At 35.6% G+C, this 20,448-nt stretch overlaps 3 protein-coding genes across 3 annotated transcripts in view; all 3 read left to right on the top strand.

Annotated features, from left to right (window-relative positions):
* Nucleotides 1-20,448, top strand: part of LOC102626081 (disease resistance protein At4g27190-like) — a 93,260-nt gene that overhangs the window by 21,731 nt on the left and 51,081 nt on the right. The gene's annotated exons all lie outside the window — the stretch shown is intronic.
* The window catches only part of LOC112497571 (disease resistance protein At4g27190-like), a 98,124-nt gene that overhangs the window by 52,363 nt on the left and 25,313 nt on the right, over nucleotides 1-20,448 (top strand). The window contains exon 9 of the transcript XR_008054824.1: nucleotides 20,069-20,158. The gene's annotated coding sequence lies outside the window, so the exon portion shown is untranslated. The remainder of the gene's footprint in view (nucleotides 1-20,068; nucleotides 20,159-20,448) is intronic.
* LOC112497570 (disease resistance protein At4g27190-like) lies at nucleotides 12,857-17,620 on the top strand. Its single transcript, XM_052441610.1, has 4 exons — nucleotides 12,857-15,724; nucleotides 15,838-15,911; nucleotides 16,038-16,532; nucleotides 16,688-17,620. Exons 1-4 carry the CDS (start codon nucleotides 13,051-13,053, stop codon nucleotides 16,865-16,867), a joined length of 3,423 nt encoding a protein of 1,140 aa, XP_052297570.1. The 5' UTR covers nucleotides 12,857-13,050; the 3' UTR covers nucleotides 16,868-17,620.

The raw sequence follows: 20,448 nt of genomic DNA, 5'->3' as shown, positions 1-20,448 counted from the left end.
TCATTTGGTATCGAAATGGGTCCCACCTTAAATGATTATTCAACATTAGCCAATGATTTAGAATCATCAAATCCACCGATTATTTAGGTAATTTAAACTGATGTAAATAGATTGGATCCTCCACGTCATTTAACTAGCTTATTTTTGGTAGTGGTTTAGATAGTAGAGCCGGTAAAAAGGGTTTGATAATAGATGGAATGGCGCCACAATTATTGATACTGAGTTATCAATTAATAGGTGGATTTTTATCTCACTGTGGATAAAATTCAACTGTAGAAGCAATTGGCTGTGGGGTCTCAATTTTAGCATGGGCAATTAGAGGTGATCAACGTTACAATGCCAAATTGGTGATCAATCATCTCAAGGTGGGGTGCATGATCTCTGATGATCAGTCAAAATTGACTTAAAAGGTAATATAGTGAGTGGTATAGAAAAGCTTATGAGTGATCAAAGAGATTGAAAAACGAGCTCACATGCTTCGCCGTGTATTTAATCATGAATTTCTTATGAGTCAGTGGCTTCTTTAATGTAGTATTTACTTTCTGGAGTGAGAGTGAGGAATGTGAATTCATCTTACTCCAGTGTTTACCGTGTATATTATTAACGAAAAGGCTTTGATTCCGTTGGCTTGGGTGTAAATAAATCGACTTTATCAAGAACAGACATCTCAGCAACTACATAATACTATATGTAAGCTTTTGTTAATTGACTGCATTAAATCATTAAATCAAAAGCCTTACAAAGCATCTACAATAAAAAGATAGCACATCCTCCATCCAAACGACAAAAACATGGACTCGCAACGCAATTCTTGCTAATTAATTAATAGGTAGTCATATTCCTCCGAGCAACAAAATGAACATCAAATTGTTGATGAGGCACCATATGCACAAAATGTTGATATTGTATAATGTTTAATATTATGGGGAAGTTTTAATAGATCTTCATTTCCCTTACATATTGTGAGCTTATAACCAAAAATGGGACTATATGGTTGTGTGACAAACAAAAAGGGAATTTTTTTACTATTCGGCTAAATTTTAATGTCAATAATATAGGATCTGAATTCACTTTAATATGATATCGACATGTGTAGAAAATTCCTGAAGTAAATAGATTTTGCATAAAAGATATCGACCCAGCGTCAAGAGGAAAATTAAATAGAATGTTTTTTACTACAACAATCACTGGTGACCCTGTTTGGGCATAGTTTGAGAGTACTAAAATATCTACTACCAACTCTATTCTAGTTGAAGAATGGACTTGTCGTTAGATGAGGTTGTTCCCACTGAAGCTATTAAAGAAAGAAAAAGAAAAAGAGTGTCTGCAAAAGGGAGGAAAGTGGGAGGAGTTGAAAGGCTATCAAGGCAAATTGGTCGCATTGTTGATGATGAGGAAATGGAGGTTGGATTCAAGAAGAAGAAGATTATGGTAGTAATGTTCTTGAAGGTCGAGAGATGGAGAGATTGAGAAATAATAGTGCAGCAAGTTTAATGAGTGGATAATATTATGGCCATATGTTGTTTTTTACACACATGTATATAATATTATATTTCTATGAACTATAAAGATTAAATTTTTGCATTTTCTTTTTTGCACTTAATTTATTAATCAATTTAATGATATGTTAGTATTTGTTATATCACGAACTACATAACAAAATTTTTAGTTAAAAAAATATTGAAGTTAATTTTATTGCAAATTAAAATAGTTAATAAAAAATTATTTAAATATGTAATAAAGAAAATAGAATATGCTCTTAAAAAATCTTGTAAATAAAAAAAAGATTTAAATAATAATATTCTAAATAAATTACAAACAAGTAAACAAGTACATTTTTGTCATTGTACATGAACATTTACACTTTTAATTTTCATTTACCAGATTTGTATAGTAAACCGTTTAAAAATTGATTGTCAAATAATCATCATTTACCAAACACCCTAATAAATTATTTGTAAAATTATTTTTTTGTTCAGAATCAAGGTAGAAATTAATTCTTGGAAAGTGAAGGAAATCCCAAACATACCCTCAATCAACCACCGGAAGTTATTTAAGTTGTAGTATCTAATAAGTTCTATTAATAGTGAGCGCATATATGAAATATATAAAAATAAGCATTTTAGTTATTATCCACTTGTTCGCTTGAAATCGTTCTCAGTTTTTTTTTTCTTTTGCCTAAAATTCCAAGAAAAATATATAAAAGAAGAAGAACTCTTTTTTTTTTTTTTGTTTTGGGGGAGGGGGGGGGGGGGGGGGGGCTCCTCTGTTTTCATTCCCTTGTTTTGAAATTATCTATCATCAGTACAATTTCATTTTGAACAACCTAGTAAAGGACTAAAGGAGAATGGTTTAGATTAGTTGCTTGGATTCCCTTGTCTCGGGGCTGTGTGGTCAAGCCTGTCTATCAGGCGGATTCAGATTTTGAAAGTTATCTAAATCTTCTTCTCTATGTAAGCGTATACAATGATTTTGTGAAAGACAGATGCAAAAACAGTACCAGTAAACATATTTATTTATCAAAGATGTCAAGCTCTGATGCTCAGATATGGATAGTCCCATATTTTGGTCAGGGACATCTCTTTCCATGCATTGAATTATGCAAGCAAATCGCTCCTCAAAATTACCAATCTACCCTCATCGTTACCTCTCAAGTTCCCATAACCACAGTCACCCATTACTCTTTTCACTAAAGGCACGCGGAGTACAGGACAATGCAGCGATGCCAAACAAGAATGCTTAGGATAAAGAGAGAAAGATGAAACAGAATAATGTAAAAATTTTATTCAGGAAACCCACTAGATTTGCTAGGAAAGTGGTACTTTCAGGCAAAACACCTACTCCTGGTTTATATCTAAATAAACCAGATGTTAAAAATAACGAAGAGTTAAAAATAAAATTTCGGATAAAATAAAAAAAATCATCAGAGGTCCTGATGTTATCATCCACAGAAATATGTTTATGTGAACATGGGCCGAAATGGGCTAAATAAAAAATACACATTTATGTCTAATTATATAGTAATTAAATGCTGAATTTGAACGTACACAATTATTCAATTATTTGGATTTCGAATCTGTGTTTATTGAAAATCCTAGTCTGAACACTATCAGACATTCGAGTAAATACATAAAGAGATTGATCATTTAATGTCGTTCTCAATTTTGACTTCATAATGCTGCAGCAACCGTCACACTTTCTATACAATTATTCAATTATAACATAAAGAGAGATTGAAAAAAGAGAGACAGAGGACAAACAGGGGCTCCTCTGTTATCATTCCCCTGTTTTTCAGTTTGGTGATTGGAAGTAACAATATTTGCATGTACTCTTTATTTATTTTATTTTTAAATTTTTAACTAATTAATTCTTGTTCTTCTCAAAGCGTTTGGTAAATTATATGATAATCTGATGAAATCTCTAACATTAACGTCCGCATAATCTAGTAATGAAACTTCTTATTTTATAATAATCAAATTGAAGGTTTGTTCACGCAGTTTTGTATGGTGACGAGTTTTTATTTTTCTGTTAAACATAAGATCAGTTTCTAAATAATGTCCATGTGGAATTAGTAATAACGAAGCATCATTTGTGGACAGAACAATTGAAATAACAAAAAGCGTAACTGATCAAGTCACTATTGATCCCACTTTGATGATTGCACTTTAGTTTCTTTCTAAAATGTCATTCTTCATTCAAGCTTTTACTTTATCTTTTATCAGGCATCTTACAAAGCTTTTCCCTTCTAATAAGCTCTAATAAACCAATGTGCTTTTCAATTTCGCAGGATACAAGTAACGTATATGCCAAAATTATTCAAGCACAACAAGTATTTATTCGTCGAAAACTTCAACTTAATTATTTCATTAGAAAATATGAAACGCAGAGCCATAAACTAGTGTTTTCTTCAACTTACTCGGGTTGAATAAATTTTTTTAAGTATTTTGCCCGATCCATTTCTTGTATCTCACTGCATGCTTTATTAAAGCTTCGTCTTTGTTCCTGATTGTGAACTTCAAGATTAAATCTTAAAAATCGGGTATAAAAGGGGTGCTTGATTAAGTCTTCTTCTTTTGCAATTCATTGTTACGGCTCTTTTCAGCTTTTTACTCACAAATTCCTCTGAAGTTAACAGTGATCTATCGCTCACTAAAATTGTTCTTCATAATTTCTTTCAATACCGGTTCTTAATATTCAAGGCGAATAGAGAGCTCATCAACTCTCTGATCCCAAATAATTAAAGAGGTACACATGTTCTAAATTCTCTAGTAATTTCTTTTAATAGCTGTTCTTACTTTATTTCCATCTACTTTCCAGGAAAACAATCTCTGGTTTGTCTTAATCTTATCATTTATTTTGCTTGAGTTGTAAGTTATTGTTCATTTGTAAGGTCTGTGTTCTTATTACTAGCTTTGGTTAATTTGAATCTATCTTCCCCAATAAAAAAAAAAAGAAGTTTTTAAAAAAAGCACGGGTTTTTATTCAGACCCTTAAAATCTCTCTGTTAATAGCAAAGAAAGACTCTAATCCTCGAGCCAGGGGAGAGTAAAAAAGAACAAAGAATTCTCTGTTTAAGTATCAGTTGTCTCAACATCAATGTTGTTTTTTTCTTTTTTTTGTTAATTTGTTTGTTATTTTATTAGATTTGCTTTTTATCTAATTGTGGTTGAGGATTGAAGATGAGTGAGAAATACCCTTTTTTTCTGAAGCAACCTACAAATTTTAGAATAGGGTAAGAGTATTAGAGATTCAATTAATCAAAAAAGGTTATTTACATTCGTCATTTGCAAAATTAAGCTTATCAACCCAAATTGAATGTAAAACAAGTTTCCTCTGTTTTCGTCCCCCCCCCCCCCCGGTTTGATGATTGAAAATTTTTTTATCTAAATTTTATGATTTTACGTTGGGGTTTTATTAAATAAAAAATAATTAGAAAATGTAATTCTAGATTTACCCTTGTGCATCGAGTGATTATTATTATGTTCTCTTAAGAATTGATAGTGCAATTTTGTGTGATGTGAATTTCATGTTTCTGTTAATTAATACAAACACAATTTGTAAGTAATGGTCATGTGGAACTTAATTATAACCAAGCATCATTTGTGGAAAGAACAAATGAAATAACAAAAAAGCAGCGTTGGCAATACAATATCAAACTTTATTTATTTATTTATTTTTGTTTTTGTTCTTGAATATGCATTAATCAAATCATATATTGTTGATCTTACTTTGATGATTTGCTGTTCAGTTTCTCTCTCAAATGATTTTTGTCTGTTTCCGGTATCTGCTTTTATGAAAGAAGCCCTAAAGTGCATGTGGATTTAAAAAAAAAGATTGCATATAATTATCCTATACGTGCGTAAACAGGGCAACAATAACCAAATACATGATATAAAAAAGGGGTGCTTGATTAATGCTTTTTCTTCTGCAAGTCATTGTTATTGCTCCCATCTGTTAGGAAATTGGTGGGTGAAGCAGACACGCAGCTAAAGTAAAATTGTAAGAAAATAAAGAACAAGCACAAAAGAATGGACACCAGAAATTACGTGGTTCGGCTTTTAGCCTATGTCCACGGGCGAAAACAGAAGGAAATATTTACTAGTGAAATAAGGATTACAAGTATTGTAATATTTTGGCTCACAACCCAAAACCCCAATACACCCAATCTCTCACTCACTAGACTCTCTACTCTGCAAGAATTATTTCTCACAACTCTCGACTCTCTCTAAATTACTCTCTGAATAATGGAATTGGATGCTCAATGAAATGGGAAGCTCTCCCTTTTATAGCCAAAAAATGGCTATTAAATTAATAATAATTTTTCCTTGTCAAAACCGTGAAGCAGACACGCAGCTAAAGTAAAATTGTAAGAAAATAAAGAACAAGCACAAAAGAATGGACACCAGAAATTACGTGGTTCGGCTTTTAGCCTATGTCCACGGGCGAAAACAGAAGGAAATATTTACTAGTGAAATAAGGATTACAAGTATTGTAATATTTTGGCTCACAACCCAAAACCCCAATACACCCAATCTCTCACTCACTAGACTCTCTGCTCTGCAAGAATTATTTCTCACAACTCTCGACTCTCTCTAAATTACTCTCTGAATAATGGAATTGGATGCTCAATGAAATGGGAAGCTCTCCCTTTTATAGCCAAAAAATGGCTATTAAATTAATAATAATTTTTCCTTGTCAAAACCGTGTTCTTCATTTTCTTCTTTAAACTGCTTCTTTTTCCATTTCCTTTTCAAGCATTTCGGCCAGCCCATTTTTTTCTTCTTCAAACCTTCTAGATGCTGCAGCTTCTTCAAACCTTCTAGATGCTGCAGCCAATAATTTTGACATTCTCCCACTTGGAGATTAGATTGAAAAACAATCAATCTCCACACCATCCTATCTGCTTCGCCATAATCATGTTGCCTACGTTTCTGCTAGGCCACAGGAGGATCTACTCCAGACAAACTTATTAGTATTTATCGGCTTGGTCAAAACATCTGCTAGGTTCTCCTTCGTATGGATTTTCTGTAAATCCACACTTCCATCTTCCACTACTTCTCGAACGAAGTGATACTGAACTCCTATGTGCTTTGTCCTGGAATGAAAAGCTGGATTCCTTGCAATGTGCAAGGCACTCTGACTGTCACAAAACACAGGAATTTTCTGTTGTTTGTGCCCGAGCTCCTCCAATAACCTTTGTATCCAAATAGCTTCCTTGCAAGCTTGTGTAGCTGCCATGTATTCTGCTTCTGTTGTAGATAAAGCCACAACGGTCTGCAGTTTCGAAACCCAGCTTACAGCTGCTCCCGCAAGTGTAAACACATAACCAGTAGTGGATTTCCTTTTATCAAGGTCTCCTGCAAAATCTGAATCCACATAGCCTCTGACAGTAAACTCTGATCCTTCATAACATAATGCAACATTTGAGGTTCCTCTGATGTATCTCAGAATCCTCTTCATAGCTATCCAATGCTCTCCACCAGGATTCGCCATGTATCGACTGACTGCTCCCACTGCTTGTGCAATGTCCGGTCTTGTGCATATCATAGCGAACATCAAACTTCCCACTGCTGATGCATACGGTACTCGAGACATCTCCTTCCTCTCCGCTTCATTGCTAGGACACATACTTGAGGATAATTTGAAATTAACAGGAAGTGGGGTAGAAATTGACTTACAATCTTGCATGTTGAAGCGCCGCAAGATTTTCTTCAAGTAATTTTTCTGAGAAAGCCAAATCTTCCTGTTATTTCTGTCTCGGTGAATTTGCATCCCTAGAATCTTGTTTGCTGGTCCCAAGTCCTTCATTTCAAACTCCCTAGCCAACTGTGCCTTCAATTCTTGGATTCGATCTTTGTTGGGACCTGCTACCAACATGTCATCCACATACAACAGCAAAATGATGAAATCATTATCTTCAAACCTCTTGTAATATGCACAATGGTCTGAACTGAGTCTGTTGTATCCAAGGCTCATAATGAAGGAATCAAATCTCTTATACCAACACCTCGGCGCCTGTTTGAGACCGTATAGAGATTTGTTCAACCTGCAAACCAAGTTCTCCTTTCCTGTTTCTGTAAAACCTTCTGGTTGGAGCATATATATTTCTTCTTCAAGTTCTCCATGAAGAAATGCAGTTTTCACATCTAACTGCTCTAGATGTAAGTCAAATGTAGCACACATTGCCAAGACTACTCTGACTGTTATGAGTCGAACCACCGGAGAAAATATCTCGTTGAAGTCAATACCTTCTTTCTGAGCATATCCTTTCACTACCAGTCTCGCACGATACCGCTCCACTTGGTCATTGCCATCACGTTTGATCTTGTAGACCCATTTGTTTCCAATGGCTTTTCTTCCACGTGGTAGTGGTACAAGTTCCCATGTCTTGTTCTTGTGTAGAGCTTCAATTTCTTCCTGCATTGCTGTCATCCACAAAGCAACATCTGAGCTGTTTAAAGCTTCATGGAAAGTTGAAGGCTCTCCATCCTCTGTTAGAAGACAGTATGCAACGTTGATCTCTGTGACATACTCCGAGTGCCACGTTGGCGGTCGTCTCTCACGAGTTGACCGACGAACTTCTGGAGCCTCGGACTCAACTGGTTCTTGTTCCTCGTGCTCTGATGCTACTTCAGAAGAATCTGAATCTTCTGGATTATTTTCGACATATACCGGCACAGTCTCTGACTTTTCTTTTACAGTGCCATCATCTTCATCTTTTCTTTGCAGTTGATCTTCTACAAAAATAACATCTCTGCTGATGACGATCTTGTGGGCAGTGGGGTCCCACAGACGATACCCCTTTACTCCATCAGCATACCCCAAGAAGATACATCTTCTAGATTTTGCATCCAGCTTTGTTCTTTCTTGGGCATTGTACATCACGTACACAGGACATCCAAATGCATGTAGGTAGGAATAATCAGCTGGCTTTCCAGTCCACATCTCCATCGCTGTCTTCAACCCAATAGCTGTAGATGGCGACCGATTTACTATATAACAGGCAGTTTTGGCTGCTTCTGCCCAGAATGAATTAGGTAGACCGGCAGTTTTCAACATAGCTCTTATTCTTTCTGTAAGAGTTCTGTTCATCCGCTCTGCCACTCCGTTTTGTTGAGGAGTGTATGCCACCGTGAACTGCCTCTGAATACCTTCTTGCTTACAGAAAGCAAGAAACTCACCGTCTGTATATTCTCCACCATTGTCTGTCCTCAAGCACTTGATCTTTTTACCAGATTCAAGTTCCACCCGCGCTTTGTATTCTTTAAACACTGGAAATACATCTGACTTTTTCTTAATTGGATACACCCAACATCTTCTGGAATAATCATCAATGAAAGTCACCATGTACTTTGCACCTCCCATGGATATATCCGGTGATTCCCAGACATCAGAATGAATCAAGTCTAGAATATATTTACTTCTAGCAATAGATCTACTGAATTTTAATCTATGCTGCTTACTTGTAACACAATGCTCGCAAAATGGTAAACTTACCGATTTGAGCCCCGGAAGTAATTTTCGCTCAGAGAGAATCTTCAAACCTTGTTCCGACATGTGGCCAAGTTTGAGATGCCACATCATCGTTGACTCTTCTCCATTTGATGCGACACACGCATCAGCCTCCTGTAGTGTTTCTCCTTTAAGCATAAATAGATTAGCACTGATCTTTTCTGCCTTCATCAATACAAGCGCGCCTTTAACAATCTTCATAATTCCATTCTCCACATGAGTTTTGCACCCATGATTGTCTATTTGTCCCAAAGACAATAGATTTTTCTTTAGGCCGTTGACATGTCGTACCTCCCCAATTGTGCGAATTGTACCATCAAACATTTTTATTTTGATAGTACCAATACCAGCGATCTCCAAGGCATGATCGTTACCCATATATACAGATCCTCCTGAGATAGGTTCATATGTGTGGAACCATTCTCTCCTAGAGGTCATGTGCCAGGTAGCTCCTGAGTCTATAAGCCAGACATCAGAAAGTCGTTTTCTGCCTTCTGAAACAGTTGTTGCCTCACTGTAGAGAATTTCGCCATCATCCGAGGTACTTGCTACACGCCCCTGAGCATTTGATGTCTCAGGTTCTTTGCCCTCTCTTCTCTTCTGGTTACTCCAACATTCTTTCTTGACGTGCCCTTTCTTGCCACAGTTGTAGCATTTAACATTCTTCTTACCTCTGGATTTTGATCTACCCTGATTTTGACTCCCACTGGGGCCACGTTCCGTTGATCTCCCTCTCGTCACTGATAGCGCCTCCGCTTGTTGCGAACTTGCTTGTCTGTTTTCCTTATTTTTCCGCCTGCTCTCCTCATTTAATACGGAGGCTGCAACATCGTCGAAAACTAGACTCTCCACTGGATTGTTGTTCGTTAGGTTGATGATGAGTTGATCATACGAATCTGGTAGACTTTGAAGTAGAAGCTCTGCACGTTCATTTTCCTCTATATTATGACCCAACGTTGTGAGTTGTGAAAATAGAGTCTTCAATGTGTTGATGTGGTCGGTCACCATTGTAGATTCTGCCATTCGAAGAGTATAGAGTTTTCTCTTCAAGAAGATTTTGTTGTGTAGTGACTTGGCCTCATACAATTTTGTGAGAGTATCCCATATTTCCTTCGCCGTATTTTTCTCTGCCACACTAGATAATACTCCATCCGCAAGTGCCAAGTGTAGATCAGAAATGGCGTTACCGTCTACCTCGTTCCACTTGTCATCAGTTATCTCCATGGGCCTTTCTCCAATTGCTACCAAGCAATTATTTTTCCTCAATACAGCTTTCATCTTCATTTTCCACAACGAAAAATTATTTCCGTTAAACTTCTCAATTTCATACTTTGCCGCCATTTTGTTGATAAATACCGCACACAAGCTAGTGTACCACCTTGAATAGTTGTGAGTATGTTTGAGAATGCACACTAGGAAAGTTCCCAGGAAAGACTGGAGGGGTCACAATGGTCCCACTTAAAACCCAGACTCCTTAAGCTCTTATCGCCTTTGTGACAGAACTTTCCTAGACATGTACAAAACCACAGTTGCTTTTCTCACACTACTATTCCCTGCTTTGCACCGGAAAATTCTTGGATCGCTTCCACCGTTTCACGTGAATAGTACCGTATACGTGAACAGTACCGTATATGTGAACAAACCCGTATACGTGAACAGTACAGTATACGTGAATAGTGTCGTATACGTGTACAGTGCCGTATACGTGAATAGTACCCCTTACGTGAACAGTTCCCGACTCCAAAAAATACAACCAATAGCTCTGATACCACTGTTAGGAAATTGGTGGGTGAAGCAGGACCACAGCTAAAATGAAATTGGAAATAAAATAGAAAACAAGCACAATAGAGGACACCAGAAATTACGTGGTTCGGCTTTTAGCCTACATCCACGGGCGAAGACAGAAGGAAATATTTTACTAGTGAAAAGGAGTTACAAGTATTGTAGTATTTTAGCTCTCTACCCAAAACCCTAATACACCCAAACTCTCAAATCACTAAAATAAGAGCTTATAAATGCAAGCTCTTAAACTCTCTCTCAACTCCCTAAATTGTTCTCTCAAGATTGGATTGGATGCTCAATGAAATGGGAAGCTCTCCCTTTTATAGCCAAAAAATGGCTATTAAATTAATAATAATTTTTCCTTGTCAAAACCGTGTTCTTCATTTTCTTCTTTAAACTGCTTCTTTTTCCATTTCCTTTTCAAGCATTTCGGCCAGCCCATTTTTTTCTTCTTCAAACCTTCTAGATGCTGCAGCTTCTTCAAACCTTCTAGATGCTGCAGCCAATAATTTTGACACCATCAACCCTTTTCTTACACATTCCTCAGCAGTTACCGGTGATCTTTTTGCTCTTTGAGGTTGTTCTTAAATATTCAAGGCCAAATAGAGAATCTCACCAACTCTCTAATCCCGGATAATTAAAGAGGTGCACATTTTCCAAATCCTCTAATGTGTGTGTTTGTGTATAGTAGATCTTTTATCTTGACATCTGTTCTTTCATAATTTCCATCTATTTTCCAAGAAAAAAAAATTTCTCTGGTTTGTTTTAATATTGAATTTACTTTGCATGAGTTTTAAGTTATTGTTCATTGTTAAAGCCTGTGCTCTTATTATTTCATTTGGTTAAGTTGCATCCCCCTCCCCCCCCAAAAAAAAAAAAGAAAAAAGAAAAACAAAGTTTTAAAAAGATTATAGGTTTCTACTCAGACCCTTGAAACCTTTTGGCTTTCCGGTAATACCAAAATCTCTAATCCTCCAACAAAAGAAAGCAAGGAAAAAAAAGTCCTAAATTTTAATATCTGTTGGCTTTGTATCAATATTGCCAGTTTGTTGTCTTTTATTATATTGCTTGTTTGTCATTTTATTTGATTTACTTTATATCTAAGTTTACTTGAAGATTAAATATCAGTAGGAAAAGCCCTTTTTCTAAAGCAACATACAGATTTTAGAATAGGGCTCAGCCACATGAAAATTAAAAAATAAATATCACCGCAATAATTTATTACTATTATTTGTCACTCATTGTAGTATCTCATATCAATAATCTAAAAACTAAAAATGATTGCTTTTAAGGAGTACATGATAGCTATTAAAAAGACCTTTTAGGCAGAATTGAAATGCAGTCAATCGTAAATCAACCAATCCAACGAGTTCAAGTACAGAGTCAATTGAACAAATTCATCACTTGCAGAATTAAGCTTATCTTCCGAAATTGAGTTGTTTCCATTAGAAATTTTCCCGCAGTCACGAGCACTATCATCAAAACAAGATTATCTGTATAGGAACAAGAGTTAAGGAAAAAAAAAAGGTAAAACAAGATTCCTCTGTTTTCATTCCCATTTTTTTTCCTTGGTGATTGAAAAATTGTATCTCTAAATTTTTATAATTTTCCATTAAGATTTATATTTAAATAAAGAGTTAAAAAATCTAATTTTAAATTTATGCATTGAATGATTATTATTATATTCCCTTCAAATTGGTTACAATATCAATTAAATAACGCATAGAGTTATTGATCACTTTGTTAAAAATGATCATGTGTTCTATTTATATAATAAAACAAAAGATGGGGTAACACTTAAGTCTTGTTCTTTTACAATTCATTTGTATTACTCACTCTCATGAACTCTTTACTTACATTCGTCTGCAGTTAATATTGATCTTCTGGTCGTTCTTATATACTCAAGGCCAGCAGTGAAGGTCATTAACTCTTTAATAATTAAACAGGTACAATTGTCCAAGAAAAAATAACTCTTGTTTGTTTTAATCTTGTCATTTAATTTTCTTACGTACTGTTCATTGTTAACTTCTGTGTTCTTATGTAATATTAGCAATGGTTAATTTGCATCCATCTTACAATTTTTTTTTAAATTGTTGGTTTTTCATTCAGGCCCTAGAAACCTTTTTTTTTAAAGTTGTTGGTTGTCATTTCTTTCTCCGTCTTTCCCCTAGTTCATTTTAATTTATTTGAATTTAATTTTTCCAACAGCTAATATATATATATATGTATGTATGTATAAAAGCAACAGGCTAGGCAATGGCTGCAGACCTGGTTTCCGCTGCTTTTTCCGGCATTGTAACAGAAGGTGCAAAGGCATTGTTCGAACCGATTATGCAGCAGATCTCTTATGTGTTCAAGTACCAGAGCTACATAGATGAGCTAAAAGTTCAAGTGAAGGGGTTGGAAGGTATAAACGAAATGGTGCAACAACATGTTAATCATGCTACTCGACAAGGGGAAGAGATTTATCAGGTTGTCAAAGACTGGCGAAATAGGGTTGAATCTACGGAAGGGGTTGCAAAATCTATCATTGATGAAGAAGATGGAGCCAAGAAGTCCTGCTTCAAAGGATTGTGTCCAGATTTGTTGTCTCGTTACAAACTCAGTAGACGAGCAGCAAAGGCCGTAAAAGATGCCGCTAATCTCAAGGATGAAGGCTGCAAACTGAAGAGTGATGTTTCCTACGATCCTCCTCCAGATATCGAAGCACCTAGGGGCGGGAAAGATAACGAGGCCTTTGATTCAAGAAAGAAAGTATTACAGGATGTTATGGAGGCGTTGAAGGATGATAAGCTCAACATAATTGGGGTCTACGGCATGGGCGGCGTGGGTAAAACCACGCTAGTCAGGCAAGTTAGAAAGCAAGTGATGGAAAATAAGTTGTTCGATAAGGTCGCTATGGCTGAGGTAACAGAGAACCCAGATCATCAGAAAATTCAGGACAAACTTGCTTCTGATTTAGGCATAAAGTTTGAGTTGAATGAGAATATATTCGACAGAGCAAATCGACTACGTCGAGTATTGAAGAAAGAGAAGCGGGTCCTGATTATATTGGATAACATTTGGAGAGAACTGAAGTTCGATGAAGTTGGAATTCCTTCTGGGGATGTTGATGAGAAAGATAGAGAGGATGATCAGAGAAGATGCACAATAATATTGACGTCTAGAAGTCGAGATTTATTGTGCAATGATATGAATTGTCAGAAAATTTTCTGGATCGATGCTTTATCGAAAGAAGAAGCATTGCAGTTATTTGAGAAGATAGTGGGTGATTCAACTAAAATATCTGATTTTCAAAGTATAGCAAATGAGATCGTTGAAAAATGCGGAGGTTTGCCTGTTGCACTGAGTACAGTTGCAAATGCTCTGAAAAATAAGGAGCGTTACTTTTGGCAAGATGCATTGAATCAGCTAACAAGATTGGATGCAACAGAAATTCATGGCATGCAAGCAAATGTGTACACCACCATAAAATTGAGTTATGACTACTTGGAAAGTGCGAAGGCAAAATCTCTGTTCCGTCTTTGTGGTCTGTACAGTGAAGGTGATGCCATAGAAGTTTCTGACTTATTGAGATATGGTGTGGGTTGGGATTTGTTTGAAAATGTTTACACATTAGAAGAAGCAAGGAGTAGAGTGCATCGGTTGATCGACAATCTCAAATCTTCATGCTTATTGTTGGACGGTGATGCTGAAGATGAAGTTAAAATGCATGATGTCATTCATGTTGTTGCTGTATCAATTGCTGCAGGGGAGCGCATGTTTAATATTCCAAATGTTGCTGACGTGGAGAAAAAGATGGAAAAGACAATACGGAAAGACCCAATTGCCATTTCATTACCCCAGAGAGATATTCAAGAGCTCCCTGAAAGGTTGCAATGTCCCAATCTCCAGTTATTTTTGTTGTCTGCAGAGGGTAATGCCCCGATGCAAATTTCAGACCTCTTTTTTGAAGGGACGGAAGAACTCAAAGTTTTAAGTCTTATTGGAATTCATTTCTCTTCATTATCTTCATCACTTGGTCACCTCATTAACCTTCAAACATTGTGTTTAGACTGCTGCCAACTAGAAGATGTAGCGGCAATTGGACAGCTAAAGAAATTAGAGATTCTTAGCTTTCGATATTCCGACATTAAGCAGTTGCCACTTGAAATTGGTCAATTGGCGCGGTTACAATTGCTAGATTTGATCAATTGTAGAAGCCTTGTAGTGATAGCACCAAATGTCATATCAAAATTTTCTCAATTGGAAGAACTATATATGGGTGACAGCTTTTCGCAGTGGGATAAGGTTGAAGGAGGAAGTAACGCCAGTCTTGCTGAATTGAAGGGGTTGTCAAAGCTAACTACCTTGGAGATACAAGTTCGGGATGCCCAAATTCTGCCGCAGGATTGGGTCTCTGTGGAATTGCAAAGATATAAGATAGGTATAGGAGAAGCGTGGCGCATGTGGCGCGTTAATTCTGAAACATCAAGATTGGTGGAGCTCCAAGGGCTAGAAAATGTTAGCACTCTTTTGGAGAATTATGGGACGAAAATGTTGCTGAAGGAAGCTGAAGAGATCCATCTAAACGAACTGAAGGGTGTTCAGAATGCTGTTCATGAATTAGATGATGGGGAAGGTTTTCCACGATTGAAGCATCTTCGTGTAGAAAGTTGTTCTGAGATTTTGCATATTGTCGGTTCAGTTGGACGGGTTCGTCGCAAAGTCTTTCCCTTGCTGGAGTCATTGTCTCTTAGCAATTTGAACAATTTGGAGACAATATGTGACAGCCAACTCACAGAAGATCAATCTTTCAGCAACTTAAGGATTATAGAAGTAAAATCCTGTGACAAATTGAAGCATCTTTTCTCATTCTCCATAGCCAAAAACCTACTGCGGCTTCAAAAGGCAAAAGTGGCTTTTTGCGATGATCTGGAAATGATTTTTGGTAAGTGTTGAAGTTAAGTATTGGTGGGATTATGGACTTCTCTTCAATTATTTTGGACCAAAAAAAAAAAAAAACAAAGATTAATTATGTATATTGTTTTTGTTTGTTTATAGGACCCGACACGGAGAAACCAACAACTTCTTTGGGATTCAACGAAATCATTGCTAATGATGATCCTGCTCCAAAGGTGATAATTTTCTGTTCAATAATTAATTGATTAATATATTATCACGATTAATCCTCGATCATTAAAAGAATATTATACTAGACGGTTGTACTTGAAGGAACAAAAATGTACGGGTTTTCTTTGCAGGTTATTCTTCCGAGCTTAGAGGAATTGAATCTCATCTTATTAATAAATATCAAAAAATTATGGGCCGATCATGATCAAGGAATGTACTGTTGTCAAAATTTAACAAAAATGACCGTGGAAAGTTGTGATCGTATGAAGTATCTGTTTTCGTATTCTATGGTTAATAGTCTTTTGCAACTCCAACATCTTGAGATAAGTAATTGTTGGTCAATGGAAGGGGTAGTCGACACCACGGGGTGGTCAGAAAGAGATGAAGGAAAGTTGATTGAATTAAAGGTTTTTCCTAAACTACACTTCCTGCGGCTCGAGAATCTTCCAGAACTAACAAGCTTTGCCAATACGGGACATATTCATTCAGATTTAGTTGTTGAATTCCCTTCTTTGCTAAGCCTCGAGATTGATACTTGCAGTAATATGTTAAGATTCATCTCTACGAGCTCACCAGAAGACACCAATCATTCTGAAATGCAACCTCCTCCTCTCTTTGACGCAAAGGTTTTTTTTTTTAATAAAAAAAATTAATTATAGTCACAATATTTAATTTGTCTTTTCCTTGAGTTTTCAAATTTAGTTAATATCCGCCTCTAATTTAGTTATCAATTGATTATGCCATTAATTGATTAATTAGTTATTTAATCTTTAACTGCCAGGTACGACTTCCTAGGTTGGAGGTATTACATATTAGGTTGGTGGATAATTTGAGAAAAATATGGCACCACCAGCTTGCCTCGGTAAGGTTGCTGTATTCATTTCGAATCTTTCTTTTTTTTCAAATTACATCCAACAATATTTTAACCATTTTTTGTTTACAAATGATATTCAGCCACTGATTATTTATTTCAAGTATTGTACTTCGAACCACCACTCTCAAATCTACATTTTAAGTCCAGTTTTTAGGTTCGCCAGCATTAGAATCAACAATATAATGTTTTTAAACACGATTCAACAGCATAATATAATTCAATTAAATAGTTTTTGCTCATATCTTAATAAGTACGATTTTCAAAAATTAAAGGATAGTCACTCATCTTATAGGTTCACAAATTCATCTATATATTTCTCTTTTCCTTAATTCTTCACATTTCGATTGGAAAAAGAAAAAAAGAAAATAAAAATCTTCAAATTTAATTAATATCTCTTGTTTAGTTACGAATTGATTATGCCATTAATTAACCACAAATTCATGATTATTTACAACTGGCCCGTGATTGTAAAGAAATTTCCTTGAGTCTGGAAGTACTTAATAAAGATCCACTTTACAGCAGCAGTCCCTTATTGACAATATTGGGAAGTCTTTTCCAATTTTTTTTTCCATTTTTAAATGTACATAAAAAAAGGGGCCAAGGAAAAGGGAAAAAGCGGCATTTTGGTTGATTTTTTTTTCCCCAAAAGGAATAGTTGAAATTTGTAAATTTATGCTTAAAAACTGATATCAAGATGCAAAATAAGTCTAAAATATTTAGAAATTGCCTTAAATTCTTTCTACGTTCCTAATAGTAAATAGTGTAAATGTATTTTTATTATCTTTGTTTATCTGGCTTTTATTTATTTATTTATCTTGTTGCTTTTTTTGTTTAACAAAAAATTATCTAGTTGAATGATATTCTTACATTTTTACTTTTTTAATATACACACATATGCACACACTTTTGTTTGTTTTCAGGTTGGAATTCCTAGTAGTCTGGTGAATCTTAATGTATCGAATTGCCAAAAATTAGAAGAAATCGTAGGACATGTTGGAGAAGAAGTGAAGGAGAATCGTATTGCTTTCAGCGAATTAAAAGTTTTGATACTTGATTATTTACCAAGGCTTACCAGCTTTTGTTTCGAGAATTATACTCTTGAATTCCAATCATTGGAACGAGTTTCTGTGACACATTGTCCGAACATGAAGACTTTTTCTCAGGGAATCTTATCCACACCAAAGCTATACAAAGTGCAAGTTAGTAAAAAGGAAGAGGGTGAATTGTACCATCGGGAAGGCAATAACCTTAATTCCTTTATACAAAAGAGCTACGAAGAAATGGTATGTGTTAATCGATTCGTCCAAATTGCTTATGCATCTCCCTTGCACTTGCACATTTAAAAATATGTTACAAAAAGATGGTCTGTGTTAATCGATTCACCCAAATTGTTCATGCATCTCCCCTACGCTTGCACATTTAAACATATACACCTACCTTGTATATGTAGTTTTAGAAGTTAAAATACAAAACACGTAAGTTTAATGTGTGTGTGTGTGTGTGTGTATATAATGCCTTTCAAAAAAAGAAATTTATATATATCCAGTGCAATTGTTTTGGTTTATGCAGATTGGATTTCGTGACATAGAGCATTTGCAACTCTCACATTTTCCACGCTTGAGAGAAATATGGCATGGTCAAGCACTGCCTGTCTGCTTCTTCAACAATTTATTTAAGCTGGTGGTGGATGACTGCACGAATATGTCGAGTGCTATTCCTGCCAATCTGATACGGTGCTTGAACAATTTGGCAAGGCTGGAAGTGAGGAATTGTGATTCACTAGAAGAGGTGCTTCATTTGGAAGAGCTAAGTCCTAAGGAAGAACATATCGGCCCCCTGTTTCCTAGGCTTTTTAGCCTAAGGCTCATTGATCTTCCAAAACTCAAAAGATTTTGCAACTTCACTGGGAATATAATTGAACTGCCTGAGTTGGGGGGTCTAACTATTGAGAATTGCCCTGATATGGAAACATTCATATCCAACTCTGTAGTGCACGTGACAACAGATAACAAGGAACCTCAAAAATTAACATCAGAAGAGAACTTCTTGCTGGCTCATCAAGTACAACCCCTCTTCGATGAAAAGGTGATTATTATTATTATTATTATTTTTCCCTTCACTTTCGTTCGCACAGATGTAATTTCATTAGAATCAAATCAAATTTAATGACTCATCTTTTTGCACGTTGTCTTAATTTATATATGATTTAACAATATAACCGCAGTTATTAACTAACTTTATAATATGAATTAAAAAAGTCTTAAATTATTTCGATGACTGGTAACATGAGGTGATGAACTATATCGATTATGCGTGTTACATCTCTGTTTTCCTAGCTAATTCATATTGGATTTAGCATCAGATTTCATTTATGTGTTTCAAAGGGTAATCGATTTGATACTTATATTTGAGATCCTACTGCAAAGCATACTAATTTGGAAATAAAATATAAAATGCCGTGATTAATCTTGTCCATAAAATATGCAGGGGAAGACTGCAGAGATTGGATACATATTTTCATTTACAACTTAATTTTGTTGATTTTCAGGTTGCTTTCCCTCAATTGATAGAGTTAAAGCTATCTGGATTACGCAAAGTGCAGCATCTCTGGAAGGAAAATGACGAATCCAACAAAGTGTTTGCAAACTTGGGAAGTCAAGAAATATCGGAATGTAGTAAGTTGCAAAAATTAGTACCACCTTCGTGGCATTTGGAAAATCTGTGGGTACTAGAAGTATCGAAGTGTCACGGGTTGATAAATGTGTTGACGCTCTCAGCATCTAAAAATCTAGTGAATCTCAGAAGAATGAAGATAGCTGACTGCAAAATGATAGAAGAAATCATGCAATCGCGGGTTGGAGAAGAAGCGAAAGAGTGCAATGTTTTCAAGGAATTGGAGTACTTGGGACTTGATTGTTTGCCAAGCCTAACAAGCTTTTGTTTAGGTAATTACGCTCTTGAATTCCCGTCCTTGAAACAAGTAGTTGTGAGACAGTGTCCAAAAATGAAGATCTTCTCTCAAGGAGTCTTAGACACACCAATGCTAAACAAAGTGAACGTCAACAAAGAAGAAAAAGATGATGATGATGAAGGATGTTGGGAAGGCAACCTCAATGACACCATAAAAAAATTGTTCAATGAAATGGTGAGTATCAATTAAGTTTTGGTGCTATTTAGCAAATTATTTTATAGAAACTAATGCGATATAATATGATTGGTTGACTGAAAATATATAATAATAATAATAATAATAATAATAATAATAATAATAAATAAATAAATAAATAAATAAATAAATTATGAGGGCCATGTAATGTTTTTGTTTAACCAATCATATTATGTCGCATTAGTTTATACAATATTGTTTGTGCACAAGAGGTGGTGGTCATATCATTACTCTAGCTTTATTATTCTTATGGTGGCAATGTATGCTTGCTTACACGAGTAATTTACAAAATCTACAGAATTCTAAAGAAGAGATTGAGCCAATCCTTCAGGTACAGTGAAGAAGCTATCCCGAATCAGGCCAATCTCTTATACATGATTTAGCTTGCTCGTTCTTCTGTAGTTGAATAATTTGGTTCTACATATTTACAATTTTTTGCCCATGCTACAGACTTGCAAGACACTTTGGATTTTGTTTGATGTATTCTCCGTTTAAGAAAGGA

This window comes from Citrus sinensis, chromosome 5 (genome assembly GCF_022201045.2).
Source record: "Citrus sinensis cultivar Valencia sweet orange chromosome 5, DVS_A1.0, whole genome shotgun sequence".
In the NCBI taxonomy this organism is placed as follows: Eukaryota; Viridiplantae; Streptophyta; class Magnoliopsida; order Sapindales; family Rutaceae; genus Citrus; species Citrus sinensis.
The sequence above is the reverse complement of the archived record's forward strand: the minus strand, read 5'-3'. Positions and strand labels throughout refer to the sequence as shown.